This window comes from Cetorhinus maximus, chromosome 14, assembly GCF_964194155.1.
Source record: "Cetorhinus maximus chromosome 14, sCetMax3.hap1.1, whole genome shotgun sequence".
Lineage (NCBI taxonomy): Eukaryota > Metazoa > Chordata > Chondrichthyes > Lamniformes > Cetorhinidae > Cetorhinus > Cetorhinus maximus.
The window spans coordinates 38,762,465-38,788,245 of record NC_135892.1 but is presented as its reverse complement, the minus strand read 5'-3'; the positions used below and the strand labels follow the sequence as shown (position 1 = coordinate 38,788,245).

The window sequence follows — 25,781 nt, the reverse complement described above, 5'->3', positions numbered from 1 at the left end:
GCAGCATTTGACTGAATATGGCATCAAGGAGCCCTGGCTCCACTGGTTGGAGTCATACCTAGCACAGAGAAAGATATTTGTGTTTGATAAGGTCAATCACCTCAGTCAGAGAACAACGCTGCAAGGGTTTCTCAGGGTAGTGTCCTAGGCCTAACCATTTTCAGCTGCTTCATCAATGACCTTCCCTCCATCATAAGGTCAGAAGTTGGGATGTTAGCTGAATACACAATGTTCAGCGCCATTCGTGACTCATCAGATACTTAAGCAGTCCATGCCCATATGCAGCAAGACCTGGACAACATTCAGGCTTGGGCTCATAAGTGGCAAGTAACACTTCCCCACACAAGTGCAAGGCAATGATCATTTCCAACAAGTTGAATCCAATCATCTCCCCTTCACCATTGCTGAATCCCCCACTATCAAAATCCTGGAGGTTACCATTGACCAGAAACTGAACTGACCAGCCATATAAATACTGTGCCTACAAGGCCAGGTCAGAGGCTGGGAATTCTGCTGCAAGTAACTCACCTCCTGACTCCCCAAAACCTCTCTACCATCTATAAAAGTACAAATCAGGATTGCAGTGTATACAATCTACAAGTTGCACTGCAGCAACTTATCAAGGCTCCTTCAATAGCGCCTTTCAAACCTGCGACTCCTACCACTTATAAGGAGAAGGGCAGCAGGTGCAGGGGAACATGATCATTTGCAAGTTGCTCTCCAGGCCACACACCATCCTGACTTGAAACTATATTGCCATTCCTTCACTGTTGCTGAGTCAAAATCATGGAACTTCCTTCCCACAAAACTGTGGGTGTACCTACGCTACGTGGGCTGCAGCAGTTCAAGAAGGCGGCTCACCACCACTTTCTCAAGGGCAATTAGGGATGGGCAATAAATGCTGGCCTGGCCAGAGACTTCCACAACCTGTGAAAGAACAAAAAAAAATCATCTCAAAACCTAGTTGCAATTTGCTAAATTCTGACCCATTGCCATAATAAAGCTGGATGCTGCTAAAACAAAATATTGCCCTTGACTTGGAGAAAGTTTCAAGATGCGTCTATGTGTCAAGTGCTATTGGAATTATTTCTAGAAATTCTGCAAGTATAATGAAAAAAGATTATCTAAGTCAGTATTCTGTATGGCGGGCAGGAGAATGTGTACAATTTCCTGTACTCTGTCCAACATTTAAGAAGCTCAACACGAGATCACCAGTAGACATTTTGATCTGTGCAATCAAGGGATAAAATAGGTTGAGTTTCATCTTAGTTTAAACATATTTATATGAATATAGGTAAGGCTTACCTGCAAGATCGTCTTCATCTTCACTGAAAACACTGGGATTGAATATAGACATATTTATGTAGTCCATTGTTAGCTTGCGTACTTCTGGTAGGTATATAGTCATTTGTCTGGGCTGAAGATGGAGCAAGCTGGTTTTGTAGATTACTAAGAATGACAAGATGATTGTTGTTAATTATATGCACTTCTAAATACACTAAAACATAGAATAAATTACATTAAAGCTGAAAACAAATAGGAAAATATTCACCCCTTATCCAAAGCCACCAAAACCAATTCACCTCACTTGCTGTTTTGGTGACTTTTATGTTGGTGACTTTTATGTTGGTGAGTTTGCCTACCCAAATTCCACTTCAAAAGTGCTTGAGGGTATCTTAAGCATGAGAAAGGTGCCATATAAATAGAAATGCATCTCTCTTGTCTTTCCTGCTTTTAAATGATTGCCAAAAAAAAGGGTAACAAACACATGCCCATGAAACTCTTTCGAGTTATCAACAGTCACAGATTGCAACTCTTTCGAGTACAATCACAGTTCTTGGTTTCCGGGAGTGGGACATGAACCCACAATCCTCTGATTCAAAGGCGAGGGTGCTATGAACTGAGCCACAGCTGACACCTCAAACTGAACAGCATCTGTGGAGAGGAAACTCTTTCGAGTTACCAACAGTCACAGATTGCAACTTCTTTCGAGTACAATCACAGTTCTTGGTTTTCCGGGAGTGGGACATGAACCTACAACCCTCTGATTCAAAGGCGAGGGGTGCTATGAACTGAGCCACAGCCCATGAAGTAGAACCTTAATGTATACTTGAGACCATCTGTCAGGTCGTTAGGGTTAATTGCAGTAATTAGCTTCATTTTTTTCATACAGAAGGTAGATTAGCTCAGATAAAAGCAAAAAACTGCGGATGCTGGAAATCCAAAACAAAAGTAAAAATACCTGGAAAAACTCAGCAGGTCTGGCAGCATCTGCGGAGAGGAACACGGTTAACATTTCGAGTCAGTATGACTCTTCAACAGAACTAAGTAAAAATAGAAAAGAGGTGAAATATAAGCTGGTTTAAAGGGGGGAGGGTAGAGCTGGATAGAGGGCCAGTGAGAGGTGGAGATAGCCAAAAGATGTCATAGACAATAGGACAAAGAGGTGTTGAAGGTGGTGATATTATCTAAGGAATGTGCTAATTAAGGGTAGAAAGCAGGACAAGCAAGGTACAGATTAGCTCAGTATTTTTTGTGGCAAATTGGCCCAGTTATGTCAAAATGCTCGGAGTAATGTATGGCACAGAAGGAAGCCATTTGGCCACAATGTCAACTCTATATGAAGCAACTCTGTGAATCCCACCACCCCCTTAAACCAGCTTATATTTCACCACTTTTCTATTTTTACTTAGTTCTGTTGAAGAGTCATATGGACTCGAAACGTTAACTGTGTTCCTCTCCGCAGATGCTGCCAGACCTGCTGAGTTTTTCCAGGTATTTTTATTTTTGCTGTGAACCCCACTCCTTTGCTCAATCCCTGTGGCTCTGCAAGTTTATTTCCTTCAAGAGTCCATACAATTTCCTTTTCAAGTCATTGATTGTTTCCGCTTCCACCAACTTTGTGGGCAGCAAGTTAAAGCAACTGTTGCTGGGTGCATTGATCTATTGTGAAATTGGTCATGGGAGTTAAGAAGAATGAATGAGAGATGATTTTATAAGATCCTGAGGTGATTTGATAAGATGGATACCAGGAGGATGTTTCCTCTTGAGGGGGAGACAAGAATTAGGGGGCATAGCTTAAGAACTCTCCATTTTAAGATTGAAATGAGGAGAATGTGTTTCTCTCAGAGGGTTGTTAGTCTGTGGAATTCTCTTCCCCAGAAAGCAGTGGAGGCTGGGTTATTGAATTTATTCAAGGCTGAGTGAGATAGATTTTTGATGGATGAGGGAGTGGGGGTTATGGGGGTGGGGTGGGGGGGGTGCAGGCTGCAAAGTAGAGTTGAGACCACAACCAGATCAGCCATGGAGCAGGCTCGAAGGGCCAAATGGCCTATTCCTGCTCCTAATTCTTATTTGCTGATAGCTGATTGCTTATTTGCTGATGGCTAAGTGGTGGTAGATGTGGTTCCATCAAAATAAGTTACACAAGAAATGCAAAGCTGATTTGACAGCTGATACTTGCTTGCTCTCACTTCCTAATTTAAATAGCACATTCTTCCTTGTCAAGGATTGTTCACCTCGATTTAACATATTAATTTTCTAGTGTATTTTAATATTAAGAGATTTTGTAACACTCAATCATTGCTTGACTTATCTTTTCCTTAACCTGGATTTCATTAAATATATTCACGTGAAGCATTAATGCATTGTTGCCTCAGTCCTACCATTTTAATTAGTTGCCAAACAGACATTCATGTCTGATATGGATCTTTAAGGTTTTAAATTCGGAATTGTTAAAATAATTGATTTAACCCAAAGGTCAATTTTAACAGTATATAGCAAAAAACTGGGAAAGGCCCACCAGGTTTCCCATGAAAGGCCAATAGGTTTTCCATAGATTTAGGAGAAAGAATAATGTATAGGTGGTACTGAAGTAAACAGTGGTTACCAGCATTAGGTTAGGGAATGAACTGGATCCTAATTGCCATTGAGGAACAAAAAGAAACACGGATTCGTACAGTGACCAACATGCCAGTTTGGTTATTCTCAAGTGGGTGATGCAGAGTGACAGCAAAAAAAATAATCTGCACATTTTGCTCATTCTTCTTATGTATGAATATGCTTTGCATTGAAAGCAAATCTTTTGTACAATCGAAGACAGCAGCTCATCACTGAGTGCAGTTAGTCACAGAGTATGAACTTGGGAATTTGGTGAGTAAGGGAGGCAAGGGAGGAGATTGCTGGGGCCTTGACAGAAATCTTTGTATCCTCACTGGCTACGGGTGAGGTCCCAGAGGACTGGAGAATGGCCAATGTTGTTCCATTGTTTAAGAAGGGTAGCAGGGATAATCCAGGAAATTACAGGCCGGTGAGCCTTACGTCAGTGGTAGGGAAATTATTGGAGAAGATTCTTCGTGACAGGATTTACTACCATTTGGAAGCAAATGGGCGTATTAGTGAGAGGCAGCATGGTTTTGTGAAGGGGAGGTCGTGTCTCACTAACTTGATCGAGTTTTTCGAGGAAGTGACAAAGATGATAGACGATGGAAGGGCAGTGGATGTTATCTACATGGATTTCAGTAAGGCCTTTGACAAGGTCCCTCATGGCAGACTGGTACAGTAGGTAAAATCGCACGGGATGAGAGGTGAGCTGACAGGATGGATACAGAATTGGCTTGGTCATAGAAGACAGAGGGTAGCAGTGGAAGGGTGCTTTTCTGAATGGAGAGCTGTGACTAGTGGTGTTCCACAGGGATTAGTGCTGGGACCTTTGCTGTTTATAGTATACGTAAGTGATTCGGAGGTAAATGTAACTGGGCTAATTAGTAAGTTTGCAGATGACACTAAGGTTGGAGGAGTTGCAGATAGTGAAGAGGATTGTCAAAGGATACAACGGGATATAGATCGGTTGGAGACTTGGGCGGAGAAATGGCAGATGGAGTTTAATCTGGACAAATGCGAGGTAATGCATTTTGGAAGGTCTAATACAGGTAGGAATTATACAGTAAATAGCAGAACCCTTAAGTGCATCAACGGGCAGAGGGACCTGGGTGTACAGGTCCACAGGTCACTGAAAGTGGCAACACAGTATAAGGTAGTCAGGAAGGCATATGGCATGCTTGCCTTAATCGGCAGGGGCATTGAGTCATTAAGTATAAAAGCTGGGAAGTCATGCTGCAGCTGTATAGAACCTTGGTTAAGCCACACTTGGAATATTGCGTGCAATTCTGGTCACCACATTACCAGAAGGATATGGAGGCGTTGGAGAGGGTGCAGAGGAGGTTTACCAGGATGTTGCCTGGTCTGGAGGTTATTAGCTATGAGGAGAGGTTGGAGAAACTCGGATTGTTCTCACTAGAGCGACGGAGATTGAGGGGCGACTTGATAGAAGTTTACAAAATTATGAGTGGCATGGACAGAGTAGATAGTCAGAAGCTTTTTCCCAGGGTGGAAGAGTCAATTACTAGGGGACATAGATTTAAGGTGAGAGGAGAAAACTTTAGAGGAGATGTGCGGGGCAAGTTTTTTACGCAGAGGGTAGCGAGTGTCTGGAATTTGCTGCCAGAGGAGGTGGTGGAAGCAGGTACAGTAGTGGTGTTTAAGAGGCAGCTTGACAAATACATGAATAGGATGGGAATAGAGGGATACGGACCCCAGAAGTGCAAAATGTTTTAGTTTGACAGGCAATATGATCGGCGCAGGCTTGGAGGGCCGAAGGGCCTGTTCCTGTGCTGTACTTTTCTTTGTTCTTTGTTCTCTTTGGAACAGTGCATTGACGGAGCGGGTAACAGTTAAGTGATTGGTTGGTAAGTATTTTACTCATTTATCTTCCAAAACTTGGTTATTTGTGATTGTAAGGTTTTATTTATATTAGTAAGGTTTACTAGGAGTAGCAAAGCTCATTTGGGAGTAGTACGGTTCATTGATTATAAATTAAGAAAACAATAATAGATTAATTAAAATATAATAAAGATGGCAACCAGATAATCTGCTGTGACTGCAGAATGTAGGGACTTCCTGGACACCAGTGCGATCCAGGGCAAACATTTCTGTAGTAATTGTCAGTAACTTAATGAGCTTTGGCTTGGAGTCATTTAGCTAGAGGCCGAGCTGTAGACACTGCGATGCATCAGGGAAGGGGAAAGTTACCTGGACACTTTGTTCCAGGAGGTGGTCACACCCCTTTGGTTAAGGTCTTCTGATCTGCTCAGTGGTCAGGGGCAGGAGGGTGTGACTGTGAGTGAGGCAGGTGAGGTGGTCAAGAAGTTAGAAGTGAAGGAGCCTCAGCCATTGTAATTGTCCAATGGGTTTGAGGTTCTTGCAACTTGGGGGGACGAAAACAGGGGCTACAGGGTAGATGGACAAGCTGACCATAGCACCGTGGTACAGGAAGCCATTCAAGTAAATAAGAATGTAGAGTAGGGACAGTATAGTCAGGGAGATTGACACAGTCCTCTGCAGTCGAGAGAGAGTCCATACAACTGTGTTACTTGCCCGGTGCCAGGATTCAGGACACCTGCTCGGGACTGCAGTGGGAGAGGATCCAGTTGTTGTGGCACTGGTACCAATGACATAGACAGGAATAGGAAAGAGGTTCTGCTTAGGGATTATGAGCAGTCAGGGGCTAAATTAAAAAGCAGAACCTGAAAGATAATAATCTCTGGATTATTAATGGAGCCACAAGCAAATTAGCATAGGTTAATTAAGATTAGAGAGATGAATGCACGGTTCAAAGTCTAGTGTGGGAGAAATGGGTTTCAATTCACGGAGCACTGGCACCAGTACTGGGGAAAATGGGAGCTATACTGTGAGGATGAACCGTGCTGGGATCAGTGTTCTGGCAAGTCATATAACTAGGGCAGAAGAGAGGGCTTTAAACTAACTAGTGAGGGGAAAGAACCATGTGAGAGGAGATATAGTCAATCAAAGGGTAACAACGAGGTACTAGAGCAGGGTAGCAATTTGGGTAAAGATAACTAGAGGGTGGCAGGAAGTAAAGGCTCTGCATCTGAATGCTTGTACCATGCAAAACAAAATGGATTGTTGGCACAGATAGAAATAAATAATGTATGATCTGATAGCCATCACAGATACATGTTTGCAGAGTGACTAAGGCTGGGACCTGAATATTGGCAGTTATTTGACACTTTGAAAAGAGAGGAAGGTAGAAAAAGGTGATGGTATAGTTCTGTTAGTTAAGGATATCATTAATATAGTAGCAGGAAATGACCTTAGCTTGAAAGAGCAAGGTGTAGAATCAGTTTGGGAGAGATAAGAAATAGAAAAGGTCACTTGTGGGAGTAACTTATATGCCCCCCTAACAATACTTATATTGTAGGACAGACTATACAGGAAGAAACAAACGGGGCATGTAAGAAAGGTGCCGCAATAATCATGGGTGGCTTTAATCTACATGTAGATTGAATGAATCAAATTGGCAAAGGTAGCCTGGAAAATGAGTTCATAGAGTGTATGTGAGATAATTTCTTAGAGCAATAGATTCTGGAGCTAACCAGGGAGCAGGCTATTTTAGAGCTGGTAATGTGCAATGAGTTAGGATTAATCAACAACCCCATAGTTAAAGAGCCTATAGATTACAGAGATCATAGCATGATGGAATTACATGTTCAGTTTGAAGGCATGAAATATAGGTCTAAGACTAATGTTTTAAACCCGAATAAAGGTAACTATAAAGATATGAAAAGCTGAACTAGCTAAAGAGAACCAGGAAACTAGATTGAAAGATAGGACAGTAGGAATGTAGAGGCAGACTTTTAAGGGGATATTTAATAACTACCAGCAAAGATTTATCCGGGTAAGAAAGGAAGACTCATTGTGAAGAATGCATTATCCTTGGCTGAATAAAGAAATTAAGGATTGTATCAAATTGAAAGAAAAAGTGTACAAATCAAAGGTTAGTGGTAGGTCAGAAGATTGGTCAGATTTTAAGAACCAGCAAAGAATGACTAAAAAAATAATAAAAAGGGAGGAAGTTGAGTATGAGAAAAAGCTAGTTAGTAATATAAAAACATACTAAGAGTTTCTACAAGTATTTAAACAGGAAAAGAATAACTAAAGCTAGCGTTGGTCCCCTAGAAAGTGAGTGTGGGAAATTAATAATGGAAAACAAGAAAACCGAACAGGTATTTTGTGTCTGCCTTCAATGTGGAAGACTTCGAAAATTTCCCAAAGATACTTGAAAATCAAAAGTAAAACAGGAGGGAGGAATGTAAAACAATCACCAACACTAGGGAAAAGGTGCTGGGGAAACAATTAGACTTAAAGACCCAGGACAAGATGGCCTGCATCTTTGTGTCTTAAAAGAAGTGGTTGCAGAGATAAATTCATTGGTTATAATCTTCCAAAATTCCTTAGATTCTGGAAGGGTCCCAGTGGACTGGAAAAGAGCTAATGTAACATCCTTATTCAAGAAATGAAGGAGACAGAAAGCAGGAAATGACAGACCAATTAGCCTAACATCTATCATAGGAAAATTGTTGGAATCCATTATTAAGAAGGTTATAGCAGGATACTTAGAAAATCATAATGTAATCAGGCAAGCCAACATGGCTTTTTGAAAGGGAAATAAGGATATAATTTAAATAAGGAAATAATTTATTAGAGTTTTTTGAAGAAGTAACAAGTAAGGTAGATAAAGAGGAACCTGTGGATATGGTGTTCTTGGATTTCCAAAAGACATTTGATAAGGTGCCACATTAAAGATAAGAGAACATGGTGCAGGGGTTAACATATTAGCATGGTTAAAAGATTGGTTAGCTAACAGGCAGCAGAGAGTAGGAATAAATGGATCTTTTTCAGGTTGACAAACTAACTAGTGGCCACAGGGATCAATGCTGGGCCTCAACTACTAACAAGATCAATGATTTGGATGAAAGAGCCAAATGCATGATAGATAAATTTGCCGATGACACAAAAATACATAGGAAAGTAAGTTGTCAAGAGGAGGTAGAGAGTCTGCAAAGAGATATAGGCAAGTTAAGTGAGTGGGAAAAAATTTGGCAGATGGAGTATAATGTGGGACAATGTGAACTTTGGTAAGAAGAATGGAAAAGCAGTATGCTATTTAAATGGAGAAAGGTTGCAGAACTTGGTGCTGAAAAGGGATCCGGGTGTCCTTATACATGAACCAGAAAAAGTTACTATACAGGTACAGCAAGTGATTAGGAAGACAAATGGAATGTTGGTGTTTATTGCAGGGGGAATAGGATATAAAAGTAGGGAAGATTTACTACAGCAATACAGGGCACTGGTGAGACCATATCTGGAATGCTGTGGACAGTTTTGGTTTCCTTATTTGAAAAAATATATAATTGTGTAAAAAACAGAACAGAGAATGTTCACTCAACTCATTCCTGGGAGTAGGAAATATCCTATTTGGAAGGTTGAACAGGTTGGGCCTATGCCCATTAGAATTTAGAAGAATGAGAAGTGATCTTATTGAAACATATAAGATCATGAGGGGACTTGACAGGGTAGATACAGGGAGGATGTTTCCACTTGTCGGGGAGCCTAGAACTAGGGGACGCAGTTTAAGATACCTTTTTAAGACTGAGATGATGAGGATTTTTTTCTCTCAGAGGGTCATTAGTATCTGGAATTCTCTCCCCCAGAGAGTAGTGGAGGCTGGGTCATTGAATTTATTCAAGGCTGAGTTAGACAGATTTTTGATGGACAAGGGAGTCAAGGGTTATCAGGGGCAGACGGAAAAGTGGAGTTGAGGCCATAACCAGATCAGCCATGATCTTACTGAATGGCAGAGCATGACCTACTCCTGCTCCTATATTCCTATATCCTTCTTTGATCCTCTACTATTAAAGGAGGAGCTTCATAAACCAGAAATTGAGAGCATATTCTTAATAACACCTCCCTCTACATTATTATTTTACCTTAACCTGTCTCCATATTTCATGGAAAACTAAACAGGTCGAGAATGATGAGGAGCAAGGCCATAAAGGGATTTAAACATGAGGATGAACATTTTAAGTTTGAGTCTTTGAGAGATGAAGACCCAACCTAGGTAGATGAGGATAGGGCTGATGGACAAGCAGGATTTGATGTAGGACTGGATACAGGCAGCACAGTTGTGGATGAGCTGAAGTTTACAGAGGATGGCAGATAGTAGGCCAGCCAGGGAGGCATTGAAAGCCTGCAAGTGGCAATGGTATAGTTGAGAATTTCGGCAGCAGATGCACTGAGATAGGGCTGAAGGAGTGCAGAACCTGAGAGAACTAAGATAAATATCAAGGATAAGTAATGAGGTAAGGATCTAAGATAAAGAGCCTGAATAACTGAACTATTTTAAAAAAGCATGAGATTTCCAGTAGCATCCATTCAGTTGGAGTAGACAACTCAGATTTGGTGATGTCACAGGATGGCAGGTTGGTGATTGTTTGGTGAACAATAAATTCTTTTGTTCTCTAAACTAGGGAAGTCGTGGAAACTAGAAACTTCCAACTAATGCTTTATTAATCACTTAAATCAGCTAAATTAATTAGTTTAAAAAGACTAAAAATAAACCATGTGAAAACTTTAATTAATTAAATGCATAAAACAAAGTTAGAAAATAAAATATAGAAGTAGGTCATTCAGCACTTCGAGTCGATACACCATTCAATGAGATCGTGGCTGATCTTCTACTTCAACAGCTTTTTCTTGCACTATCCCCATGTCCCTTGATGTTTTTAATGTGTAAAAATCTATCAACCTCTGTCTTGAACATCTTCAATGACTGAGCCTTCACAGCCCTCTGGGGCAGGGAATTCCAAATATTCACCACCCTCTCAGTGAAGAAATTCCTCCTCATCTCAGTCCTAAATTGCCTGCCCCTTATTCTGAGACTGTGTCCCCTGTTGCTAGACCCCACCCAGCCAAGGTTGTTCCCTAGACCCCACCCGCCACATCCTTCCTGCATCTACCCTGTTAGGCCCTGTAAGATTTTTGTACGTTTGAATGAGATCACGTCTCATTCTTCTAACCTCCAGAGAAAAAAGGCCCAGTCTATTTAATCTTTCTTCATAGGACAAGCCCTCCATCCCAAGAATTAATACAGTGAACATTCATTGCACTCCTTCTATGGCAAGAATATCTTTCCTTCGGTAAGGAGACACAATATTCCAGTTGCGGTCTCACCAAGGCGCTACATGAGAGTTGGCAGTGCAGGTGAGCTGCATCTGCAACATCTGTAAGTTTGTAGAGAGCAGTGTGATCCCAAGCAACATCTGAAGTAAAAGTCTGCAATCGGGAGACGGTGGAGCAGGCTTGAATGGCCTGCTTCTGCTCCTACGTCTTATGGTCTTATCTAAGGAACTTCAGCTCAAAGTTATTGAGTTGGGGTCTGAGGTGTAGACATTATGATGTATCAGGAAGGGGGAGAGTTACCTGGATATTGTATCCAGGAGACAGTCACACCCCTTAGGTTAGGTAGTGCTTTAGATTTGGTTAGTGGCCGAGGCTACGATGATGTGGCTGTGACTTAGGTAGGTAAGGGGACCTCAGATGCAGTGGTAGAGGAGCCTTTGTTTTTTTTTTTGCCCTAGTCTAACAGATACAACGTACTTGCTACAAATCTGGATTATAACAAAGACAGCATGGGATGTAGGCATCGCTGGCTAGGCCAGCATTTATTGCCCATCCCTAATTGCCCTTGTTCAGAGGGCATTTTAAAAGTCAACCACATTGCTGTGGGTCTGGAGTCACATGTAGGCCAGATCAGGTAAGGACGGCAGATTTCCTTCCCTAAAGGACATTAGTGAACCAGATGAGTTTTTACAACAATCGACAATAGTTTTCATGGTCGTCATTAGACTTTTGATTCCAGATTTTTATTGAATTCAAATTCCACTATCTGCCATGGTGGGATTGGAACCCAGGTCCCCAGAGCATTATGCTGGGTCTCTGGAATACCAGTCCAGCGACAATACCACTGTTCCACCACCTCAACCTTGACCAAAGTAATTGTGGTACAGAAGGCCATTCACGTATAGGGAGAGAAAATAAATATGGCAATGGTAGGGGTACTATAGTCAGGGGGGTTGATACTGTTCTCTGCAGCCACCACCCTGAGTTCCAAAGGCTTTGCTACCTGCCAGGGTTAAAGACATCTCCTTGCAGCTGGAGGGGAAAGATCCAGTTGTCCATCATCCACTAAGGAACCAAACCAGAAGTAGAATTGAGAATTATGGTTCAGGCTATTTTAGACAATATTGTGTAATGAGACAGGACTAATTAATAATCTTATAGTAAAGGATCCTCTGGGGAAGAGTGATCACAGTATGATGGAATTTCATGTTGAATCTGAGAGTATTGTGCTTAAGTCTAAAATTAGCATCTTTAACTCAAACAAAGTTAATTCAGGTATCAGAATGAGTTGGTTAAGGTAGATTGGTTTATTGGAAAACATGACATTTAAGGAATTAATCACAATTCTCAACAAATATAAATTCCCTACAGAAATAAAAACACAACTAGTAAAGTGGAACCCACGCTGAAGTTCACTAGAGAAGTATTAGATTCAAGGAAGAGGCTGACAATGGTGCCAAAAGGGTAGTCTGCCAGAGGTTTAGGAGAGTTTTAAAAGCCAGCAAAGGATGACGAAAAGATTGATAGAGAAAATAGAATGAGTAAACTAGCAAGAAATATAAAAACAGATTGTACATGCAAAAAGGAAGAAATTGGTGAAAGTAAACTAAAATAATAAAAACAAAAAATGCTTGAGAAACTCAGCAGGTCTGGCAGCATCTGCAGAGGCAGAAAGAGAGTTAACGTTTTGAGTCATTATTACTCTTCTTCAGTGCCATTTCTAAGAGGGAGACACTGGCGAAATTATAATAGAGAATTAGGAAATGGCAGAGGCATCAAGCAAATATTTTGGCTGTGAGTGGCGAGGTGACATATCATGTGGGAAACTCAGGAGTATGTTCAACGAGTCTGTCTGCAGTTTGTTAATGCAGTCACACTATTACAATTTTACTTCCAGATTTTCCGTCCAATCAGCAATATTGGGCGTGATGAGAACCTGTGTGACACAATCTCAACTCCAGTATTTAAAGGACCAATGCAAAGATGCAAGTTGCAGGAGCTTGGAGTGGAAAGCAACAGAGAAATAACTATCACTATGGAATCAGGAAGCTTAAAAGATTGCACCCTGCTTTAATGGTGCCTCCCTTGATTTACTGTTGGGCATGGTCATAGAGTCATTGAGGTCTGCAGAACAGAAAAAGGCCCTTTGGCCCATCGAGTCTGCGCCGGTCAAACAAGTACCTAACTATTCCAACCCCATTTTCCAGCACTAGGCCCATAGCCTTGTATGCTATGGCATCACAAGTGCATATCTGAATACTTCTTAAATGTTATGAGGGTTTCTGCCTCTACCACTCTTTCAGGCAGTGAGTTCCAGATACCCACCACCCTCTGGGTGAAATAATTCTTCCTCACATCCTCTCTAAACCTCCTGCCCCTTACCTTAAATCTATGCCCCCGGTTACTAATCTCTCCACCAAGGGGAAAAGTTCCTTCCTGTCTACCTTATCTATGCCCCTCATAATTTTATACACCTCAATCTCCTCTGCTCCAGGGAAAATAACCCCAGTCTATCCAATCTCTACTCATAACTAAAACTCTCCAGCCCAGGCAATATCCTGGTAAATCTCCTCTGCACTCTCTCTAGTGCAATCGTATCCTTCCTATAATGCGGATTCCAGAACTGCACGCAATACTCTAGCTGTGGCCTAAACAGCGTTTTATACAGTTCCAGCATAACCTCCCTGCTCTTATATTCTATGCCTCGGCTAATAAAGGCAAGTATTCCATATGCCTTCGTAACTACCTGTCCCGCTACCTTAAGGGACCGGTGGTCATGCACACCAAGGTCCCTCTGATCCTCCGTACTTCTCAGGATCCTACCATTCATCATGTATCCCCGTGCCTTGTTTGTCCTGCCCCAGTGCATCACCTCCCCACACTTATCCGGATTAAATTCCATTTGCCACTGATCAGCCCATCTGACCAGCCTGTCTATATCCTCCTGTAATCTAAGGCTATCCTCCTCACTATTTACCACCCCACCAATTTTCGTGTCATCCATGAACTTACTGATCAACCCTCCTACATTCAAGTCTAAATCGTTTATATATACCACAAACAGCAAGGGACCCAACACCGGTCCCTGTGGAACCCCACTGGACACAGGTCACAATGGTGTGGAGTTGGAGAAAGATTTTATTCTCAAGCAATTGGAGGAAGGTATGACTGGAGGTGGCATAGGAGGTTAGCAGCAAGACTGTAGCATCAGCTTGTGGATTCTGTGTAGGAAGTGCTTTAATGACCTAACCAGATAGGAAAAGTGAGTACAATTGCACATTCACCTACAATCTGCTGTGCACGTCACCCAACCCCTCATTCTGCCTTCTCAAGCTAATCCATCAGATCACTCTTCTCACACTTGGATGCTCAACCAACCTTCCCTTACTCTGCATTTCATTACATTCCAACCTATACATCCACCATTCCTAGCACCCTTATGCAATTTCATTCCCCTCATTCATAGGCACCCTCCCCAAATGCACTCCATCCATTGTCTTAATATGTCACAATAGCATAGGGAAAGGCAGAGCTAAGGCACAGCTCCATGCATTATTCAACATGCAAGTGGTGGTGCTGGAAAGGAGTAGTCTTGGCATGTCTGGCTGTTGGTGTTGGGGGCCTTCAAGCTCCCTGGTGATGCAGTTGAATATCAGCCATGCACAGTCATATGGCACTCAGTCATGTTGATTTGATTTCAACAATGACTATTATGATCATCTTCATAATGATGACTTGCTTGCCAGCACACATTCATGTGATTTATCTCTGACAGGGCCTTCAAGTATACAATAGAATTTGCTGAAGGCTGCAGACAATACTTCAGAAGAGCTGAATCCTTGAGGGCTCGCCATCACACGACTCATGCATACCATGCATCAGCTCAGCTACTTGCACTTCGGTGGGACAAGTAAAACAGAGAGCTGGGTTTTCACTTCACAAGTGAGCATTAGCAGATAGTTGTCGTGGAGTGGAGAGTCCACATCTAACACACAGTTCTCTTCCAAGCTCTGCTTAGCTGGACGTAGACGCAGTATTCCAGGAGCCATCAATGATGCAGATAACCAGTGAGCAGCAGCAGAGAATGTGTAATGTACTAACAATCTTTCATACGAACATACATGCGAACATATGAATTAGGAGGAGTAGGCCATTCAGTCCCTCGAGTCTGGTTCGTCATTTGATAAGATCATGACTGGTCTGATTGCAGCCTCAACTCTACTTTCCTGTTTAGCCCCTATAACCCTTGTCAATCAAGAATTTATCTAACTCAGCCTTAAAAATATTCAATGACCCCACCTCCACTGTTGTCTGGGGAAGAAAATTCCACAGACTAATGAATTTCGGCGAGAAAAATTTCTCCTCTCCATCTTAAATGGGATACCCTTATTTTAAAGTGTGTCCCCTAGTTCCAGTCTTTCCCATAAGGGGAAACATCCTCTCAGCACCCACCCCCTCAAGTCCCCTCAAAATCCGATATGTTTCAATAACATCTCTCATTCTTCTGAATGCCAATGGATAAAGGCGCAACCTGTCCAAGTTTTCCCCATAAGATCTTGATTGCAGAAATCTGTTGAGTGAACCTTCTGCAATTATATCCTTTTTTAAGTAAGGAGACCAAAACTGTACACAGTTGGTCTCACCAATTCTCTGTACAACTGTAGTAGTAAGTGTCCTTACTTTTACATTCCATTCCCTTTGCAACAAACGACAACATTCTATTTGCCTTCTTAATCACTTACTGTACCTGCTACTAACTTTTTGTGATTCATGTATCAGGGCATCCAGATCCCTCTGTACTGCAGAGTTTTGAAATTGCTCTCCACCTAAATAACACACTGCTATTCTATTCTTCCTGCCAAATTGAACAAGTTCATATGATACACTTTATACTTTCCAAGCATACTGTTCAAAATTGCGGAAAAATTGGAAGTCCGCCTCAAACGTGAGTGAGTTGATGTCACACAGCATTACAATGATATCTTCTGGTTAGACTGGCCAACAGCATGAACATCAAATGTTGCAATCACACGAGTCCATGCAGACCTTAAGCAAGGGCTTGCAGATTCTGGATGCCACCTTATGGATGACAGATACCCTAACCTTCACCTGGATGTCTGCAGCAAAATACTGTTGTACACAGTGAAATGCTGCTGGCGAAAGGCGACATGGAAGTTGGAGCTCCACTCAAAGCACACCTGCTGTCCACCACTCAATCCTTTCAGCCCAGTCTGTACCCGACATGCTGCTTTGTGTGCCGAGGACCATGTCTGCCCCTGCACAGGTAGAGCACTCTTTGGCACAGCCCTCATAACCTCCAAAACTTGGAAGAAATTGGCCAAGAGCATCTCAACAGTCAGAGCAGGGATCTGAGCAACTTGCTTTGACCTCTACTCAAGCTCAAGGGCTTGCACCATGTGGGAGAAGGAGGAAAAGGAAGATTAAACATTTGTAGCCGCACAAGCCTCTATGTCTTAAGTATTGTTGTTGTTATATTTCTGTTATATTTCTGTTCTTTACTTGAAGCACAAATATTATTTGGCACCACTTTTCCGTCTTGCTCATTTTTGTCTGCTGGCTGGCAAGTGGCCTTTTAAATTGTTTAATGATGGATCGGAATACATGAATTGATGGCAATCAATAGGGGTGTGCAGGGATAGGTTTGCAAGAATTAGGTGTATGCGGTTATCAGATGGGTCCACTAGTGGAACCTAGCAATAATCAGGGGATCCTGTGTCAGAAGTATCTGCAGCTAGTGATGCATTGCCCTTATCACTCTTTCTCTCCTCATCTTCCTCCTCTGCCTCGGTCAGAATCCTCTGAAGAGGATCTACGCTCCATGGCTTGGCCCGCCTGCAGTCCAAACCTCAGTGCTGTGCAATTATGTTCATTCTGGACATCCTGACTGGAGGTTACTGAAATCTGCCTCCAGATCTGTTGAGACACCTGCTGATGGGTTTGGTCAATGGCACATCTGGTAGTGACCTAGCATTGATTTTAGTGTTCCTGGGTATCATTTCTCAGGTTTCTGAGAAGTGTCATCAGTCACATTTTAAGCGGGTATCCCTTGTCTCTGAACAGTCCCTCCATTCCCTTTGCCTTGTGTTCCATGACATCTTTGTCTTTTAATCACTCCTGCCCCCTATCCCCAACCTTGTATTTTGCTCACTTGCTCCTCCCTCCTTTTTCAACAGCATGACACCCATTACATTTTTACCTTCCTCAAATTCCGAAGAAGAGTTATATGGACTTGAAATGTTAACTCTGTTTCTCACACCATAGATGATTCAGGCCTGCGAGTTTTACCAGTTTTCCCAATTTGTATTTCAGATTTCAAGCATGCAGAGTATTTTGCTTTTAATACCCATTAACTCTGCTTCTGTTGCAAAGAAGTCAGGAAGATGATTCTGTTTGAATCATCCCAAAGCATCCCGCAAGACAAAAACTCATGGCAATTGTCTGGAAATCTTGCACATACTTTCATACAGATCTTTTTGTGGTTGCACACCAGTAGCACAATTATGGAGTGAAAGTTCTTGTGGTTGAGTCCTGCTGAGATTGTCATGTATGTGTGGTCAACAACACTCTTCACTCAACACTCTGGAAGCCAGCCAGAGGTGTAAACCCACTCATTCCAACTAATGTTGCAAAAATCTAGCTCATAACGCACATGTTTTGGAATGTAACTTCTAGTTTTAGGAATTAAAGTTTTAACTTAGAAAATGGGGCCATCTGGTTGAGAAACTGAGGAAAACAACTCTGATGTAAATGCAACTCAAACAAACCTGGATCTATTAAATTTAAACAGTAGCCTGTGTCTGTCCCCCAAGATCAGATTTGATAGTGAAAAGCTTGAATAATAGACGACTCATTTCTGGACTTCTTGGCAGAGCCACAGTGTCCATCATTATCTCCATAAAAGAAACTAATAGCTAGCAATTCTGTGAAAAAGGATCATAAAACTCCATTTGAGAAAGACATTATTCATATGGATTACAGAATCAATGAATTGTATTGAAGATAAAATAATTCTTTTACATTTTTTATGAAACATCCCAAAGCATGCCATTGTCATCTTGGGGACAGGGTGCGGGGTTAGGTGCTTCTTTGATTTAATTTATATGCATGTGTTTGCTGTGTATGAAGCAGTTCAGTTTGGGTTTTGTGAGGGAAAAGCAACTGGAAAATTTGCTCTAGCTTGCAGCTAGTGGAAGAAATCTACTGTGGCCCTCACAGAGCCTTGTTGTAGAAAGCAGTCAGCTTGGAAAGGGCTGTACAGAAGCCGTGGGAGCAGACTGGGAAAAACAGTCTAAATAGGCCCAAAGGCAGGACAAGGAGTCCAGAGTCCTGGGGTTTTTAAAGAAAATTAGAGGATCACTTAGGCAAATGCTAATGGAAGGATCCCCATGTAATTGGCACCTCGAGGAATAGCTGGAATAGTAAGGAGAATTAAAACAAATTCCAGAGGGCTGTGGCATCTCTTTTGGGTTGGTCTCAGGAAAAGTGAATGAATCTTCAAGATTTCATAAGATAGGGGAACTCTTGGGACAAAGTAAAAAGTAGACCTGAGTTTATAGCATAAGTGTTTATAAGCTATGGTGTTAAGTTAGTGGTGCTTGCTTTGTTTAATTTCTCTTTATATGTAAAATAATGTTCATTTTTGTTATAAAAAAGTGAAATCTTGAGGCATAGTTCTGTAATGAATTACTATGTGTTTGGTTTTCTTCTTTAAATGTTGATGCCCCTAACAGGATCGTAACACTAGCATCATCATGGGCAAATAAGCCAACAGTCTTATGAGTTTGTGGACTGCCGACTGGGATCCAATAGATATTGCCAGTAGATACCCTTTGACATTGACAGTGGTTAAACATGGCCAACAGGTCCAGCTGGCAGCAAGTCTTCTTCCAACAGGTTGCAGATGTCTGCCACTACTTGGAAGTGACAATCTGAATTTCCTGAGACAACACTGCTGTTCCAATAAGTCAATGAATCTGAAATTCTGCCTGCTGCAAACCGCAACTCTCTGCTGCTGCTCTCTCACCTCCACTGCTACAGGCCTGTGACCAGCAGGTTACTGCTGTTGCTGGTCATCTGAGGACCAGTCTAAGGCAGCATACGTGATCTGATACATCTAACCAGTTCTGCCGAAGGGTCATGAGGACTCGAAATGTCAACTCTTTTCTTCTCCGCCGATGCTGCCAGACCTGCTGAGTTTTTCCAGGTAATTCTGTTTTTGTTTTGGATTTCCAGCATCCGCAGTAGTTTTATGTTTTTATCTCCTATTTCTTATGTTCTTCTTGGTTAGTGTGGGGAGGTGGAGTTGAGGTAGATCATCAGCGATAATCATGCTAAATGGCAAAGCAGGCTCAAAGCGCCAAATGGACTACTCCAGTTCCTATTTCTTGCATTCTTAATTCAAGTGTTGACAAAACCTCTGAAGTGTAGATAATGAACACTCATCACTAGCAGATAAGAGTGCCATTTTTCCAAGATCTATTGATCTTCTCAAATTTCACTATGTTCTCGCCTTGCTTTCATTGATGAAATTCAGGAATCCTGAGAAACCTGTAGATCACACAAGGTCAACACCATTCTAATTGAGTGATGAATGAACGTTAATTGCCAACCCATCCCTCTGGAGGGGAATACACACATGCAGCTTAATGCAATGGAGTGAAACCTAGAAATTAGCAGGTTCTGGCGCACTACCAATTTCATGGCTTTAAGCTCACATCCACTCCCAAACCCACAACCTCCCCCTGGTTTTAATTCCTCCTATTGTACCTGTTTTCACAGAAATTTTAATCGTAATTAGTTGATAGTACAGAACTTGAGTATTACTGAAAAGAGATGCTGTTGAAGCTTTTTGTCTTGCACTCGTCAGGACAGTTCACAAGAATACCAATAGTAAAAGGAATAACAATTTATGCTGCATGAAAAAAGAGTGATGATTGGTTGGCAAGAGGACTCTAATTGGTAGAGATGTTGTAATGGAGAATGCACCAGAGAACAGTTAACTGCCAAGCTTTAGTTCAAATTCAAACCAGGCAGGCTGACTCTGATTGGTTACGGCAAATTCCAAGGGGAATGAACCAGGGAATGGCCGTCCCACAATCTTTTATTTGGTTGAAAAAGGTGCAATACGTGGACATGCTCCTTCTGTCTGCAAAGTACAGGACAATATATATGAAAAAATGTAGCTTTTGGCATGCATAAGCGAGCCACACTGCAAACCCAACTGATAATTTTGAATTGGTTTTCAGTGTAATTATTAGCACAATCAGGATTGTTTAGCAAGCGTTGTCCAATCACAGAATCACATCGAATGTTGGACATGTTTTGAGTTTTGCAAGCATAGACTGGTTGGGTACAGTCAGTACTTTGCCTGTTGCAAACAGCTGAATGGACATGGCCTTTGATACAATCCACTTTCAGTCCTGAAAAGTGCCTAGTCTACCTCAGATTACCCAGGAAGCGTAAGGCGAGTCAAAAATTTGAGCAACAGGTGAAGAGATCTTATGCTGTTACTCAATTGCGCCATGGTAATGCCTTGACCAAGGAGAATCGACTTGCTTGGTGTGAATTTGAAATGAAAGCGTGGGAGTTAAAAGTTAAAATTTAACTGTTCTCTGCAGCATTCCCCATGGCAATTCCTCTGTCAATCAGAATCCACTTGCCAACCAATCAGTGCTCTCTTCTCATGCAGGATAGTTTCAAATTCAAACTAGGCAGTCAACTCTGATTGGTCATGGGACAATTAACCATTGGTACTGACCATTATCTCAAAAATTTGAGCAACAGATGAAGCTAGCCATTGCACATTGTTACTATGCAGTAGCAACATGAGTGATATTCTCCACTAACTGGATGCGGCCATCAAGCCAAAAAGATGTTCCGTCTAACACATAAATGAGTCATGTCATTTATTAATCTCAGTGCTTGTGCGATGCTGACTGGTGGATCATATCAAACAGCACGTCCCTTCAGTTGTTCGCAACAGGCAAAGTACTGACCGTACCCAACTAGCCCGTGCATGCAAAACTCTAATAGTGTCCACGATTAGATGTGATTCCATGATTGGACAACATTTGCTAAACCATCCTGATTGGGTTAACAATTACACTGAAAACCAATTTAAGATTATCCACCGGGCTTGCACTGTGGCCCACTTACGCATGCTAGAAGCCACATATACAGGTGAGTTATTTTATATTATATTATACCACACTGTAGTAGCCACTTAATATATAGTTTAAGGTATGTCAGTGCAGCTCAGCCATGTGGAATGTGCATCTTGCTGGATGTGGGAAGTTGTGCAAGCACAAAGTGCCCTCGATGACTACATCTGCAGGAAGTGTCACCAGCTGCAGAAACTTGAGCTCCGGGTTGTGTAACTCAAGCGGTGGCTAGAGTCACTGCAGTGCATCTGCAAGGCTAAGGATTACATGGATAGCACGTGTAAAGAGATGGTCACACCGCAGCTAAGAAGTACACAGGCAGAGAGAGAATGGGTGACCGCTAGAGTATCTAAGAGAAACAGGCAGGTAGTGCAGGAATCCCTGAGGCTATCTCATTCTCAAACTGCTTTGCAATTTTGAATGCTGGTGAGTGAGATGGTTCCTCAGAGGACTGCAGCAAGATCCAAGTTCGTGGCATCATGGTGACTTAGCTGCACAGGAGGGGAGGAAGGTTGGAGGTGCTATATGATAGGGGATTCCACAGGTGGGTGAGCAGACAGGTGTTTCTCCAGCCGTAGACGTGACTCCAGGATGGTATGTTGCCTCCCTGGTGGCAGGGTCATGGATATCACAGAGCGGCTGCAGGACATTCTTTTGGGGGAGGGTGAACAGCCAGAGGTCATGGTCCACACTGGGACCAATGACATAGGTAGGAAAAGGGATGAGGTCCTGAAAGTAGATTTTAGGGAGTTAAGAAGGGAATTAAACAGCAGGACCTCAAGAGAAGTAATGTCAGGATTACTCCCAGTACCACATGCTAGTTTGCATAAGAATAGGAAGATTGAGCAGTTCAACACGTGACTGGAGAAATGGAGTAGGAGGGAGGGCCTCGGGTTTCTGAGGCATTGGGAAGGTTTCTGGGGCAGTTGGGACCAGTACAAGAAGAATGGGTTACACCTTAGCAGGACTGGGGCTAATGTCCTCGTGGGGAACTTTACTAGTGGAGGGTTTAAACTAGATTGGCAAGGGGATGGGAACCTGAAGGGAAATCCAGAGTGGAGAGGAGAAAAACTGGCAATGGGAAGTATTAACTGATACATCAGAGAGTAGTATCAATGTAAATAGAATACTTGGTGAGTTTGATAGAACTAGAGTACGCAATAGTAAGTCATTAGATGGGGTCAGAGTAAGGGGGAAAGTAAAAAAGCCTAAATCAGTGTTCACGTATGTGAATGCACAGAGTGTGGTTAATAAGATTGGCGGACTACAGGCACAGGTTGACAAATGGAATTATGATATTATTGCTATAACAGAGATCTGGCTCAAAGGAGGGCAGGACTGGGTGTTAAATATGCCTGAGTACAAGGTGTTTAAGAAAGACAGGAAAGGAAGAAAAAAGGGACATAGGGGTGGTTTCATGGTCATCATCAGACTTTTAATTCCAGATTTTTTATTGAATTCAAATTCCACTATCTGCCGTGGTGGGATTTGAACCTGGGTCCCCAGAGCATTTCCTTGGGTCTCTGGATTACTAGTCCAGTGACAGTACCACTATGCCACCTTTTCATTCAAGACTGTTGGTATGACATTGGCCGTCTTAATTTCTCTGCTCCTCTCATCCACTGCAACCTGTCTCCTTCTGAACTTGCTGCACTCCATTCTCTCATGTCCAATCCTGACTTTGTTATCAAGCCTGCCGTCAAGGGTAGTGCTGTTGCTGTCTGGTGTACTGACCTCTGCCTTGCAGAGGCTGAATACCAACTCTCAGACACTTCTTCCTACCTCCCCCTGGACCATGGCCCCACCACCGAACATCAAGCCATTGTTTCCAGGACTATCACTGACGTCATTTCCTCTGGAGATCTTCCCTCTACGGCTTCCAACTTCATAGTCTCCAAACCCTGCGCAGCCCACTTCTACTTCTTTCTCAAATTGCAAACAGGACTGTTCTGGTAAATCCATCGTGTCAGCCTGTTCCTGCCCCATGGAACTCATTTCTTCCTATCTTGACTGTATTCTCTCTCCCCTTGTCCAGTCTCTTCCTACTACATTCATGATTCCTCTGATGCCCTACATCGTATCAACAATTTCCAGTTTCCTGGCCCTAACCGCCTCCCCTTCACTATAGACGTCCAGTCCCACTACACCTCTGTCCCTCACCAGGATGGTCTGAGGGCTCTCTGGTTCTTCCTTGAACAGAGGCCCGAACAATCCCCATCCACCACCACTCTCCTCCGTCTGGCTGAACTAATTCTCTCACTGAACAATTTCTCCTTTAACTTGTCTCACTTCTCCAAATAAAAGGTGTGGCTATGGATACCGCATGGCCCCAATAATCCCTGCGTTTTTGTGGGGTATGTGAAACATTCCTTGTTCCAGTCCTATTCAGGTCCCCTCCCATAACTCTTTTCCGTTACCTTGATGACCGTATCGGTGCCACTTCATGCTCTCGTCTGGACCTGGAAAAATTTATTGATTTTGCTTCCAATTTCCACCCCTCTCTCACCTACACATTGTCCATCTCCGACACTTCCCTTCCCTTCCCTAACCCCTCTGTCTCCATTTCTGATGATAGACTGTCTGCCAATATTCATTACAAGCCCACCGACTCCCAAAGCTACCTTGACTACAGCTCCTCAAAGCTTGCTTCCTATAAGGACTCCATCCCATTCTCCCAGTTCCTCCGCCTCCATTGCATGTGTTCCAATGATGCTACCTTCCAAAACAGCACTTCTGACACGTCTTCCTTTTTCCTTAACTAAGGGTTCCCCCCCCACCCCCAATGTGGTTGACAGGGCCCTCAACCATGTCTGTTCCATATCTCGCATCTCTGCCCTCACCCCTTCCCCTCCCTCCCAGAACAATGATAGGGTCCCCCTTGTCCTCAGTTTTCATTCCACCCGCCTCTGCATTCATAGAATCATCCTCCGCCGCTGCTGCCAACTCCAGCATGATGCCACCTCCAAACACATCTTCCCCACACCCCCCTTTCAACCTTCCGTAAAAACCATTCCCTCCATGACACCCTGGTCCATTCCTCCATCACCCCCAACTCTTCATCCCCTTGCCACAGCACCTTCCCATGCAATCGCAGAAGGTGCAACACCTGCCCCTTTACCTCCTCCCTCATCACCGTCCAAGGCTCCAAACACTCCTTTCAGGTGAAGCTTTACTTGCACCTCCTTCAATTTGGTCTACTGTATTCGCTGCTCCCAATGCGGTCTCCTCTACATTGGGGAGACTAAACGCAGACTGGGTGACTGCTTTGCGGAACACCTTTGCTCAGTCCACAAGCATGACCCAGACCTTCTTGTAGCTTACTATTTCAGCGCGCCATCCTGCTCTCATGCCCACATGTCCGTCCTTGGCTTGCTGCAATGTTCCAGTGAAGCCCAATGCAAACTGGAGGAACAGCACCTTATCTTGCGATTAGGCATTTTACAGCCTTCCGGACTTAACATTGAGTTCAAAAACTTCAGAGCATGAACTTTCTTCCTCCATCTTTACCCCTTTTTAAAACCAATTTAAAAATTTTTTACATTTATTTTTATTTGTTTATTCTTTTTTATATTTTTTAATCTCTTTTATTTATCTATTTTCCCTAACACCCACCACCCCCACTGAGCGCTGACCCTTCTGCTATTAACACATTGTTATCTTACCTTTATGTCACTACCAGCAACTTCTTTAGTCTTTAACACTACCCTTCCTTTGTCTTGTGTCCTTGACTCTCCTGAGCTCCCTTCTATCCCTGTCCTTCTATTTTGTTTCATCTGCTCCACCCCCTCTTAAACAGCATAAAATCCATCACATTTCTACTTCCTTTCAGTTCTGAAGTCATACAGACGCGAAACGTTAACTTTGTTTCTCTCTCCATAGATTCTGCCAGTCCTGAGTTTTTCTAGCATTTTCTGTTTTTGTTTCAGATTTCCAGCATCCAAAGTATTTTGTTTTTATTTTAGTGAAAAAAATTAAATACTTAATGCCCCAACCTTAGACAAAACATGACCACCTTTAATGACAAAAAGTACTTCCCTCTCCCACAATGCCAAATTATGACCAAATTCTCAACTTCATACTTCCCACTTTTTTAGGACTAACATTTTGGGATCTCATACTAACCACACTTCGGACTAGCTTAAGTTCTTGCCTGCCTAGAGAGAGGTAATTAAACAGTTAAATTGATAACAAAAACAGAATTACCTGGAAAAACTCAGCAGGTCTGGCAGCATCGGTGGAGAAGAAAAGAGTTGACGTTTCGAGTCCAACATGACCCTTCAACAGAACTTAAGTATAGTTAGGAGAGGGGTGAAATATAATAACGAAACGTCAACTCTTTTCTTCTCCACCGATGCTGCCAGACCTGCTGAGTTTTTCCAGGTAATTCTGTTTTTGTTTTGGATTTCCAGCATCCGCAGTAGCTTTTTGTTAAATTGATCGGGCTGCTAGCAGTTACAGCTGTGAGGCTCAAAGCTGTCAATACTGAGAGAATTGACTTACTAATAAGAGTTAGCTTGCCTGCTTGTTTGGAGTGTTCACAGCACCTTAAAGCCATACTCA

The 25,781-nt window shown here is 42.6% G+C and overlaps 1 protein-coding gene across 4 annotated transcripts in view; it reads right to left on the bottom strand.

Moving 5' to 3' along the window:
- tulp4a (TUB like protein 4a) overlaps positions 1–25,781 on the bottom strand; it is a 408,102-nt gene that overhangs the window by 47,638 nt on the left and 334,683 nt on the right. For all 4 annotated transcript variants that reach the window (XM_078556828.1, XM_078556825.1, XM_078556826.1 and 1 more), the window contains one exon: positions 1,306–1,449. In XM_078556828.1, the coding sequence (XP_078412954.1) occupies positions 1,306–1,449 (144 nt within the window). The remainder of the gene's footprint in view (positions 1–1,305; positions 1,450–25,781) is intronic.